The sequence below is a fragment of the Patagioenas fasciata genome, chromosome 18, assembly GCF_037038585.1.
Source record: "Patagioenas fasciata isolate bPatFas1 chromosome 18, bPatFas1.hap1, whole genome shotgun sequence".
NCBI lineage: Eukaryota > Metazoa > Chordata > Aves > Columbiformes > Columbidae > Patagioenas > Patagioenas fasciata.
In genome coordinates, this window is record NC_092537.1 from 11,277,872 (window position 1) to 11,290,703 (window position 12,832).

The 12,832-nt window shown below is 46.6% G+C and overlaps 1 protein-coding gene across 13 annotated transcripts in view; it reads right to left on the bottom strand.

The window, feature by feature from the left end:
- Positions 1–12,832, bottom strand: part of LOC136109597 (dynein axonemal heavy chain 9-like) — a 191,971-nt gene that overhangs the window by 62,382 nt on the left and 116,757 nt on the right. For all 13 annotated transcript variants that reach the window (XM_071816766.1, XM_071816753.1, XM_071816758.1 and 10 more), the window contains 4 exons: positions 11,250–11,372; positions 9,207–9,411; positions 4,411–4,575; positions 2,444–2,584 (listed from right to left, as the gene is read on the bottom strand). In XM_071816766.1, coding sequence (XP_071672867.1) covers positions 2,444–2,584; positions 4,411–4,575; positions 9,207–9,411; positions 11,250–11,372 — 634 coding nt within the window. The remainder of the gene's footprint in view (positions 1–2,443; positions 2,585–4,410; positions 4,576–9,206; positions 9,412–11,249; positions 11,373–12,832) is intronic.

Below are 12,832 nucleotides of genomic sequence, written 5' to 3' on the forward strand. Positions count from 1 at the left end.
TCAGAACTCCTCTATCTATTATGTATGTGTAAGGAATGCATCTTTCAAGGGGGACCCTTGCCCAAAAGATATTCTGCACATTTTCCTGATAAAATTATTTCAGTATGTGAGTTGTAGATATCAAAAAATAAGGTTTCTTTGTGCATGAGGCTCCAAATATTGTATTCTCTTCTCAGTTACTTTTTCCAGGTCACTTGTCAAGGTAAGAAATCATCTGGAAGAAGTTTTATATTAGGACACAACATCTCATTTAACCCTTCATGTGCCAAAATGCCTTTCTTGCATGATTAAAAAGTCTTCAATTTATCAAAACATTAAAGCTGGAACTCATCAATAAATACTCTGAAAGGTCCTTGGGTCTATACTGGCCAGACTTATCAAGACTGCTCTGGCAAGGCCAGAAACTGTCTGCACTGTCCTTAGAAGCCGCTCAGGGATAAAGAGAGCACAGGAAGAAGGAACCCTGGCCTGAGCAGCTCCGAAGACAAAGGGGATGGCTTGAAAGAAACTCCACTTGCTAACGGTCAAGAAGCAGAAAACAACTGATTGAGTGATGCCCAAACACGAAGCAAAGACAGGAACTACGAATTCACTCCTGCTCATGTATTTTGTTCCACAGATGTAGCTTCTCCATTGTGGCGAGCAGAGTCGCAGCCTGTTCACACCTGCCATAGAGAGGCACTGGTGTCTCAAAGATAGTCAAGAAACTTGGAAAATGCAGTCAAACTCTCATTCCCCTGAAAGCTACTGGCTTCCACTGGGCTTTGCTGCCACGTGGCGAGTGGGACTGTTCAGCTCCATCACTATGAGCAGTAATAATTACATTGAAACCAACCTGTCGTGCTGGAAATGTTCTCCAGGTGTTCTGGTGAGAACGGCTCTGGGTCCAACTGCTCTCCTAAGGATGGACATCATTCGTAGTTCTCCATGTAACATGTCCACGTACTACAGAGTTACACTTGCTATGCAGGGAAGGGTAGTCTATGTAGACAAGACAGAGTAGCGAGGCCTTTGGAACATAGACCCTTTGGTTATGTCTCTTCTACTTCTATTTTAGGAGCACAGGGTAAGAAGTGGTCTCTCTCCCAGCATGATCCCTGCTGCGGTGACAACACGAGCATGCCTATAGCTGAGTCCAGCAGCCACACTCCAAGGTGGTAACACACCCATAAATTCCACCTGGACTTCTAATCTAAGTACATATAGGCAGCAGGCTTGCTTGTCTGTCTGACAGCCACACAACATTGTGAGAAGAGCAGAAACCAGCCCTCCAGAGGACTCCTCCAAACCAAAAGGTGGTGAACATTCAAGTCATGCACATACTGCCTACTCCTTCACACCAGCCACACGCAGACACTAACCCAGAGTTAGACTTCACACCACGCCCCTGACTGCCCGAAAAGCTTTTGTAAGGGTCACGTAGGAAACATCCAAGCTCCCAAAAGCCCAGCTGCTGGGGACACCTCTTGTGTTGCAGAGATGGCAGTAGGAATGACTTGCCTTTTGTATAGAAGGTGGCAATAAATCCCTGGTGATGTGGTCTCAGTGAGACAGGGCTGTGTATAGAGAGTGACGCGATGTTTTAATACGGTGTTCTTTAAGAAGTCAGGACTGTTTCAACACCAAGACCTTGGATAATTTTTAAGGGCTGCAGCAATCCCTGTTAACTTATGAAATATCTGCACAGGCATTATGACCCTGATGACATCACAGATACAGAACCAATGTAAATATAAAAAGATTAACTGCCGGAGCAAGTGACTTCAAACACTGCGCAAAATCTCTGCATAAATATATAAACTGCATAGAAATAAATACTTTGTTGGCTTTTTCCCCAGATGATATCTTTTAGATCCATTGCTCATCTTGTTCTGCCAGGCCAAGGCTCTGAATATGGAAGAAAGGACAAATTGTAAGGTTCTGCTTTGCGAAGAAACTTCCTGGATTTTTAGAAACAATGCGTCGCTCAGTCAGACCGTGTCTTTTCACAAGAATTCAGCTGCTTAGAAAGAAACCAAGCAAATAAAAATAGCTAATTAAGGCTCATCTAACCTGATCCCAATCCAACCACCTGTGATGGGCTGACTGGGGAATTCGGAGCTGAGTGGGGACCCCGGCCCACGCTCAGCGCTCGGCACAGACGGACCTTTTCTCTTGGCATTCAGACCACCCCTCATCAGTGATGAACGTGCTCTGCTCAGTGTTCGCAGCGAGTTCCCAGTGAGTGCTAAACACTATTGCAACACAAGAGTAATATATGTAGAGTAATAAAGAAATAAACTACAGGAAACTTCCCCCTAAAACCAAAGCAGCAGAATGGGTTCGGTTAGATCACCTTTTTTGTCTGGGAGTTCAAATACCCCCAGGAGGCCCAAGATGACAACTTTGAACCTCAGTAAGACACAGAAGCAGCAGTATTGCCCCCGCAGCCGTGGGGAGGTACCTTCAGAGAGAACTGGTACATGGGGTGGATGGCGTGGAGGTCGCTCATGATGAAGTACAGCAGAGAGGCCCGCGCAGCAGCTGGTCTGTAGTGCTCTCTGGCCTCATTAATCTTGGTTTCTGTCACCTTAGACTCCTGGACCTGGGAGGAAAACACAGAGCAAAAACACTGTCAAAATATCTGTGTGAAATTTAACGTGCAGCCCAGGGGAGGGTTGACATCTGCCACAAAGACCTCAGGCCAAGCAGTGGGTAACCACCCGCCGAACCATGGTGCAGCCAGGCCTGAGCGGCCCGCTCCCAGCATCCCCCTTGCTCAGCTGTATTCTCCATTTAACTGAATTTTCCGTTCTGCTGCCCAATCCTCTGATTCCCTGAGACCCCTCCAGGCTTCTCACTAAGGTCCCTGCTCTTCTCTAACTGGGATTGTTTTTTCTCATCAATGAGTTTCTCCTGCTAATTGTCCCCTCCTGTGCAGATCATTAATAACACAGAGCTGAACAGACTTAGTGCTGCTCTCGAGGCAGCCTCCTCCAAGGCTGAGAACTGCTAATTTACTACAGTTATTTACTGCCTTTCCTCACTAGCACTTAATGCACTCCTACCTTGCTGGCCAGGTGTCTGCATAGCTCTGTGATGGACAGGCTGAAAATCCATTTGGCAGATACATCACACCATTGTCATCTCAGTCCTGTTCGTTCTTTCATTCCACTTCAGCAACATAAAGTGACATCCTCAGGCCTCTCAGGGATTATTTTAGGCTCTGGCTATGTGCAATTATAAGTGTCTTGCAGCACAGCTACATGTCGCTGAGCCAGCGCTGATCCCCACAGAGGTGGAGAAGACATAAATAGAGCAGAAAGGACTTCCATAGGAATGGAAATGTTGACTGAACATTTTTCTTTGGGTAGACAGACCAAGAAAGATCAAGGGTTGATTTGAGAAGCAGACCTCTAATGGACCCTGAGGCAGCTTTCTATGTGGGTATCAGACACAGAAAAAAAAATGGTGCAGACTCCAAAATTCATCCCTGTTGCCACAGAGCTGGCAGTGACCAGCTTTATATTCACAACTTGTTTAGAAATCGAAGCACTTCCAGAACACCTGCTTCAAGAGGGAGATGCCAAGCTTGTCATGTCAAAACATCCCTTCAGCATCCCCTTTGGGGCTTCAAGCAAATGCTGCTTAGGGAGGGGAATGCACTTGATGTACTGTGAATGGCTAGCAGAAATTAATCTGTTTCTTCACACAAAGGAGCTCAGTTTGCTGAGGTTACAGTGCCGAGGAGCAAGGGGCAGTTCTAGACTGACCCCAGCACTCGGGTAACTTGTCCAGGCAGCTCGGGCCTGTGGGCTGGAGGAGGCCACGTCCAGGTGTGAAGGTGAGAGGACCAAGGGAAGCAGTTGAGATTGGCCATGTGCGTGTCCTACCACCATCCTGGCGTGAGCACCACACTTCTCATGTCCCCTCAGCAACAGGGCAAAAGCATCATGCATTGAACTAACACCACATGGCCAGCAAGGTGAACCGGGCGGGTGGCGATGCTGACACTGCACAGCTAATGCAAACGCTGATTTGTACCCTAAGGAATGGCCCAGGTTCTTTCAGATTTATTCAACAGATTCCCTGGTCGGTATTAAAATCCAGCTTAATTGAACAACTGTGATATATTCAGGATTCTGCTGGAACAGTTTAAAGCTGTCTCGATACAGTGTGTAAATTTTATTGTCTTTACATCAGGCATCAACGTTTTGTCTTGGTCTTAAATAGGCCATTTAACATATAAAAGCTCCCAAGAATTAAATGACTTGAAGCTGTCCAGAATGCAGAGCACTTCAATTTACACCACTTCCTATTCTCTACTCAGCAGAAGGGGCAGAGGCGGACAGAGTAAAGTTACATTCTACCCAGAAATCCTTGGAGATAACATAACACGTGCTTTTCTCTAGACTATCACTGTCTTTGTACCTTCTCTTCAATTTCTGCAGCTGTCTGTTTAGTGATCTCCAGGTTCTCCACCAACGCTGTGTCTCCCAGGAAGTTCCCAGACGCTGATGACAGCCGAGAGAGCAAGTTGTCCTCTAGCGTTTTCAAGGTGATTTTGAATCCATTCTGTTGCTTTGTGAGATTTGACTGCCAATAATAAATTCAGAAAGTTTTAGCCACAAAACTTGCTGTAAGGTAGAGATTAACCACCTCTACATGGGAACGAGCTTCTAACTGACAATTGCCATCATTCAATATCGCTCAGTCCTGCCCTCTGTGACTCCTGGGCATGGGCAGAGCTCTGGGGATCGGTCCATATCCAACAAGCCACCAACTCACAAAAATCTTCAGGAGAAATAAGCTCTTTCACTAGAAATATATTACAATGCTGGAAATTAAAATAATCAAGATGGAAAGATCTTCATCCCCCATCTCAACCATACTTCTGGCACCTTTACCTTAGAAATATCTATTTATCTGGCTTAAGTCAGCCTAGCCAGACTCTGCTGCTTCTCACCCCTCCTGGTGAACTTTATATGGAATTGAGACAAGTTCTGGGCACATGGCAGATCGAGTGTCAAAAGCCAAGTGATTTAATGCCCCAAAGACAGTGTTTTGAAAACATCCCCACACCTTCCACCCACCTACAGTCTCTGAAAGAGCCCCAAAAATGGGAAAAGTGACCCTGTGTCTCTTCCAATCCCACAACACATAAGGGAGCCAGCAGTATTTGCTCTGTTGTCAGAGGTTTTCAGGTGGATTAATTAACTCCTTCATTAATAAGTCATCTTTCAATATTTGGGCTGAAATTTCATAGACGTGCTGCACAGACACTCATTCCACATTAATGTCAACCAAAGGATTCAGCAGCGTGTGCACTGAAGCATGCCTTTTATTGGTATTTCAGCTAAAAAAGGCTGGTTTAAAGGCCTGCTCCATAGGCATTACACACAGGAGTTTGCCCATGGTGGTAAATATTTTACAAGTCTCAAAACAGAAAACTAACACAGCTAATTTTGTGCATTCCTGTCATTCAAGCATAGCATGCCTTGAAAAATGACATTTTGCAAGTTATTATTCCAGACCATGGACTGTAAGCCCTGAAGTTATTAACGAGGGCGTGTGTGATTTTTGCTCCAATAGCTTGTAATCATCACACGATTTCTGCAATGCGCCCACGGAAGTGCATTAATTCGGTATCCCCACAACATCCTGCATCTGTTGCAGCTTTATCCTGCTGTTGTTTTCAGCAGTCACAGGGTCATCACTTCTTATTTCTGCAGTGGAGCTCATTATCCGCTATTTCACAGGTGGTCAGTAGGTCAGAGAGGTTCTCCTGCCCCTCTGCTCTGCCCTGGGGAGACCACACCTGGAATATTGTGTCCAGTTGTGGCCCCTCAGTTCCAGAAGGACAGGGAACTGCTGGAGAGAGTCCAGCGCAGCCACCAAGATGCTGAAGGGAGTGGAGCATCTCCCGTGTGAGGAAAGGCTGAGGGAGCTGGGGCTCTGGAGCTGGAGAAGAGGAGACTGAGGGGGGACTCATTCATGTTTACAGATATATAAAGGGTGAGTGTCACAAGGACGGAGCCAGGCTCTTCTCGGTGACAACCAATGATAGGACAAGGGGTAATGGGTTCAAACTGGAACACAAGAGGTTCCACTTAAATTGGAGAAGAAACTTTTTCATGGTGAGGGTGGCAGAGCCCGGCCCAGGCTGCCCAGGGAGGTTGTGGAGTTTCCTTCTCTGCAGACATTCAAACCCGCCTGGACCCCTTCCTGTGGAACCTCAGCTGGGTGTTCCTGCTCCATGGGGGGATTGCACTGGATGAGCTTTCCAGGTCCCTTCCAATTCCTAACATTCTGGGATTCTGTAATCTACAACAGCATTACTTCTGGGTAACAGGTTACTCTGAGAGCCTTCAAAATTTTGTTCCATTAAAAAAAAAAAAAAAAATCACAAAAACAACAGGCCAGTTTTGCAGGATTCACAGCCAAGCCCTTCCTAGCTCAGCCACAGCAGCCACCTTCTGCTCCTCGTCCTGCCTGCTGGTTTTATTGTATTATTTTAGCATCACAAAACAGAGAAAAAATAATCCCTGTATTTTCAGTCTGCTCCTGCAGAACCTGAAGAACCTCAACACTGCCCATCACAGCCCAAACACACAGGGGCTTTCACACACGTTATCTCCTGAATCAACAAGGCAGGACCTCAACTCATGGCTGATTTGCGTGTAGCTTGGGGACCACATGCCAAAATCCTCTTTCTAAGGCAGCTCTCAGCACTCAACAGACAATGAATTGAAGTGAAAAATGGCATTTGTCTCCAAACAGTGAAGTGTGGCGAAGGGGGAGATAATGGGAATCAGCCCTGATAAGACTATGTGGACCATGGGCAGCAACACCAGCACATGGGCCACAGTTACCCACGCAAAAGGAAATCACAAACGAGACTCATTAAAGGCCAGAGGGTTTGTGCTGACCTGCAAGGGGAGGTGTCAGGACTCGGCTTTCCTTGCCTTGGCCTAAACTGGTTTTGGCTTTTCTCGGCTGTGATTATCTCACAGCCGGGTCACTGTTGCCTTAACCGGCTTTAATTGAGAGCCAGAGCAAGCGGGTGTTCTGGACAGACTGTCTAGAACCGACACGCGGTAGGGTGTAAATGTGGTCTCAGACTAAACGCCCCTTGTAACAGGAGCACAATCCTGCGAATCAGATGAAAATAGCTTCAAAGATGAGAAGGAACAGAAAGAATGAATAACTGGGAACCGATGCCGAAAAAGAATATTAAAACAGCCTATGTTGAGAAAACATATAAAACCTGGTAGTATGATTGAAATTGGACTAATAACAGATGTTTGAATAATTTGGGTAGGCTATTAAGTTGTTCGTTACACTAACAACACATTCTGGGCTCTGTTTACAAGGTGTGCTCCAGCTTTGCCCATGATGAGATTTTGAGCACAGTAACTCTTGTGTGTTAGCGCAGGAGTCACCTCCACCTGCCCACAGCCCCAAACCTTCGCCAGACACCAAATGCCTGTCTCATTTGTCCCCAGGCAGAAAGGAGGGATTGAAGCACACTTAAAGAAGTGACCTGTCCTCAGGAGAATGCAAAGAATCAAATCTGGCTTCAAGGAGCTAGCAGACAAGAGCCTTGGTGACTTTTCATGTCAGCAGATAGGCTGGGGACAGGGGAGGCTGCAGCAGCCACCTGCAGTGCCCCCCACCACAGCTAAGGAGGAAAGTCTCTGCTTTTATCCCAGCACAGAAGTGATTTGATTTTTTGGTTGACTGCTCCCCATCCAGCAGAACATCCCAACTACCAGGCTGGTTTTCTGCTGGGGCAGCAGGACTGTAGCAGGAGCAAGGTAGATGAGTGGGAGAGGAGAGGTAGAGGGCTCTGGTATATGTGGTGATACAGAGAAAAAGGTCTTAAATATTCTTACAGGAAAAGAAAATGAGATCCCACACCAATTTGTATCTGCTTAGTGCTCTCTGAAGCGAGACTACAGCCCCGTGTCCCCCACGGCCGGTGCCACAGCTGGCACCAGGGCTGCATTTCCCTGGTCCTGCGCACAACCTCCTCCTTCCACAACACGCACGCCCTGAAGAAGCGAGGACTTCAAAAGATGCGACCCCTAATTCACAGAATTTTCACTATTTTCTAATACACAGCTCTTTGACAGCACGGGAGGGAATTGCTACTGATTTTGAGCCACTAATTTTCAGAGCCTAATTGTGGATTTGTGACAGCACATGGTATCGAATTCATCTTTCTTATTGTGACAGCGACAACTAGCAGCGATGCCACCGAGGCTGAGAGGAACAGTCCTTAACAGAAGAGCAGTTAATGACACCGCTGTGCTAATTGTGGTCACCCCGCCACCCCCTTGAGCTCAAACCAGCGAAGGAAAGCGGCTGTTTGCAGCATTTCCAGCCGTGCCGAGCATGTCCCTGATCCAGAGCCTGTGGGTCACTCTCGGTCCCAGCGAGACAGCCATGGCTCACACATTAAATCAGATGCCATCCTTTGGCTCATTAGCACATGAGCCCGGTTAAAACTGAATGCATCATTAAGACTGCACAGCTAAAATACTTCAGAATCTCATTAAATGAAAAGATTATTACAAAACCGGCCTGGCTTGACTGAACACATGCAGTAAATTTATTCCCACTCTCAGAAAATACTTAGTATTATACATACTTGTTACATTGTTAAAAGTGCTATTAGAACAAAGGATTTTCTTTAAAATGTTGTCTTGAATCTGAAGCCATACGTATTAAAAAAGTGAAAGACATAATACTTTGGCCTGTTACAAACAAGCGGGAGGAAAAACCGAAAAGGGAAAATATCATTACCAGCCTCACAATATTTACAGTGGGAATCCTATACCATAAATGCTTAAAATTAAGTAAGATTAATCCTACCCCCAAAATTAAATCTGTAAACTCCAGAAAAGCCTCATATAATGAGAATCTCAGTTTCCATTTCCAAGAGGAGCAGGAAAAGAAGATTCTTACCCAGATTTTTGGACAAAAACTGTTTCAGTGTTCCTAAAACACCCAAGAAAACAAGAGATTGACGAAAAACATTCCTCAGTGTTTATCAGTTCAAGGGAAATCTCTTGATTTTGGGATGAGCTCAGCAATCTCTGCAATCTTGCATGTGAAACACTATTTTATTCATATATATTTTCATTTTTTTTAAGATTTATATATATATATTTCTATATTTTGTTTATAGTAGAGCCTCCCCATGTAAACTACCAGCTCCTGACCTTGAGCTCTTCCAAGTCAGGCCTCTCCATGTTGACCACGGCCGCCAGCAGCTGGTCCTCCAGCCCATCTCGCGTGACGGTGAAGTTGATGAGGGTGCACTGCGCCTGCAGCTCGGGCTGGAAATGTGGGTTTGCCAGCTTCGTGTGGAGGATGAGGCGGAAAGCGGGGTTGAAATCACACTCCTTGTCCCCAATCTTAATGTACCTGAAATGAGACCAAAAGGAGCAGGAGTGTGCGCCTCTTCCAGGTCGTTTCACTCCAACACAAATGGTTGGATCAGTCAATGACATCTACAAGTGTGGAACTTCCATAGAATCATAGAATCATTTGCTTGGAAAAGACCCTCAAGATCATCAAGTTCAACCATTAACCCAGCCCTGGCACTAACCCACATCCATGAGAACCTCATGTCCGTCTGTCCAACCCTCCAGGGATGGTGACTCCAGCACTGCCCTGGGCAGCCTGTTCCAATGCCCCACAGCCCTTTGGGGAAGAAATTGTTCCCCACATCCAACCTCAACCTCCCCTGGCGCGACTTGAGGCCGTTTCCTCTCATCCCATCTCTCGTTCCTGGGGAGCAGAGCCTGACCCCCCCTGGCTCCAAGCTCCTTTCAGGCAGTTCAGAGATCAGAAGGTGTCCCCTTAGCTCCTGTTCTCCAGGCTGGGCTCTGCTCCCAAGAAACAAGCAACAGGACAAGAGGAAATGGCCTTAAGTTGCACCAGGGAAGGTTCAGATTGGATATTAGAAAAAAATTCTTCACAGAATGGGTTGTCAGGCTTTGGAACAGGCTGCCCAGGGCAGTGGTGGAGTCACCATCCCTGGAGGAGTTTAAAAGGTGTTTCGACAAGGTTCTTAGGGACATGGGTTAGTGCCAGAGTCAGGTTATGGTTGGACTCAATGATACTGAGGGTCTCTTCCAATCAAAATGATTCTATGATTCTAAAAGGAGATGACTGAGCTTTTCAGTGCAGAGGACTCAGCAGTCCCACCACCTCTGCACCCCCATCTCCACTTCCAAACATTTCCATCCCCTTCACCTGAGACCATCATTCCCTCTGAAATGATCCCTCCCCTCCAACCTGCAGCTGAACCCACAACCAGCCACACTTCGCATGATGTTTCCCCCTGCAAACTTCCCAGCCAGCCTCTGTCCCCAGAAGTTTACACCATCCTAGGATATTTTATGCTACTAAGGAAATAATCCTCAAGAGACTCAAGGAATGTGAAAGGCAAAGCTTAATGGGCTTTTTGTTATTTATTGCACAAAGCCAAAAGCAGGACGGTTCTGCAAGGCACAGAGGTCATGAACATGCTGGGCTCCTGCGAGCGAAGGAGCTGCCAGTGGCAGAAACTTTCAGAAGCCCAAATGACGTGTGTCCTTCTAAAGGCAAATGACTTCACTCTGCGAAAGCCAGTGAAACAACATCAAAAGAGTCCTGTAAGCAAGTTCAACCCTGAGCACAGGGTTTTATTTGTTGCCATTATTTGAGCCACACTAAAAATGTGCTTATTTTACTTTACACAGAGAGAGAAGGAAGACGTGAACTCCCCTGCTGCCCCTCTCGCTGCCCTCCTCGGGGCTGGAGGGGACCAGCAGCTGCCGTGAAGAACGTGACCTCATTAAGAAACACTTGCATGCTCTTAATGCCCAAACCTGCAGCTGTATTCCTAAGCGGTGCACAGTGTTTGCTAAAATCCAAGGTTACTTTTTCTTCACAACAGCAATAGCTATTTTGGTAATAATTCCATGTCAGGGTAGCCAATTACAGACTCAAGGTCACTATACAAAAGGAGAATTACAAGTCTCTCTTTTACATGAGGTTTGAGTGACACTGTCCAACAAAATGAAAAGCCTGGGCTTATTTCAAAGCCAGCCTACGACTGAAGTACCCGTGATTGTCTGATTTAAAATGCCCGCACTTCAGAAGGGAGGATGTTAGTGCTGTCATACATGAACACCCACCGTATGCAATCAGGAACAGAAAGCACAACAGCACAAAGAACCCATTCACACATGCTGTTAAACCACCCTCAAGCTCACCTTCCTTTCTTGATTGTTTCTCGCCCTAGTAACGGCCCCAAAACTGGATCCATGGATTCCTCCAGGTTTTCAATCAAAACCAGTTCTCCCGCAGCCAGGGCTCGTTCCATTGTGTCCAAATACCTGTGGGAAACAGCATTGACACTGGTCTCAGCGGGGCTGGATGTGATGCTCTGCAGCAAGGAGGATGCGAGGGGGCAGAGGGGCATCCCACACTGTGGTGGCAGCTGCAGACACACACCAGCAGTTGGGAGAGAAAGAGGGGTCAGACAGTGTCAACACACAGTGTAGGAAGCGGAACTGGCAGAGTCTTGGCTGCCCAACAAAGAGAATCAGGTGTCAGGCTTCCCAAGTACAAGCAATAATAACTGTGTCTTCTGTCCCAAGAAAACAGCATGGAAATCAGTGAACAAAGTTGGGACAATTTGGAGTCATTTTTAGCAAATACTTTGTTTCCACTGGAACCTGCTGGTGCAGTTGATCTTGCATAAAAGCAAGGACGAAAAGCAGGTTTCAGTTCAGTTGTGTCCATGGTTTCGGGTCACATTTAGCACAACTTCTTTCCTCATGAGGGAACTGAGCTACTTTGTCCAGTGCCTAAGTGCGAAACGAGGATGCTCAGCATTGGGATGCTTTGCATTGGGAAGGGCAGGGTCAAGCTCTCGCCTGCAAGGCTTCTCTGCACTTCACACAAGTTACTTAGGCTGGACATGAGGAAGAAATTGTTGGCCCTGAGGGTGGTGAGAGCCTGGCCCAGGTTGGCCAGAGAGGTGGTGGATGAACCATCCCTGGAGACATCCCAGGCCAGGCTGGACGGGGCTCTGAGCAACCTGAGCTGGTGAAGATGTCCCTGCTCATGGCAGGGGTGGCACTGGGGGAGCAGGAAAGGTCCTTTCAACCCAAACTATTCCATGATTCTATTTTACTTCTCTAGAAAGAGGAGAGAAGGGCGCTGCACTGGAACTGAGGATTCTCCAGGGACTGTTACCTCATCACGCTTGCACTGAATCATTCCAGCTATCTGCACTGGCTAAAACTTAGGTTCCTTGTGTGACAACCTTGAAGCACTCCCTCCATCCTAATTAAAACAAAGGATGATGTTATGCCTTAAACATCTAGTTTTTGATATTTTGAGTATGTGCCAGCCTGGTGTATGGCTGGAGAGGGAGGGGGAAAAGAGATGCTGTGTTTGCCCAGTGAGCTGTAATGAATGTTACAGGGTCTATTCCTCTTGTTCCTTCCTGAAGGTTTGTATTTAGGTGCCTCTTGTGGGCTCCTTATTTTTCCCCAGACTGCTTTGAATATCTACAAAGCATGGTGACCGCATTGACCGGGAAAAAGAAAAATGATCTGTATTTTCATCCCACACAAGACCAAATCTAATAACTTCTTGTTATTTTCTATAAGGAAAGTGGAGGAGGCACCAGCAAAACAACCTGGGCAAGGCCAAGTCATCTCTAAATCTGCGTGAGTTTGCAAGCATCAAGTCTGGGTCACTCTCACCTGTTGCCAGTTCCTTCCTCTGAACCACAGAATCCCAGACTGGTTGGTTTGAAGGGGCCTCTGCAGATCCCCCAGTCCAA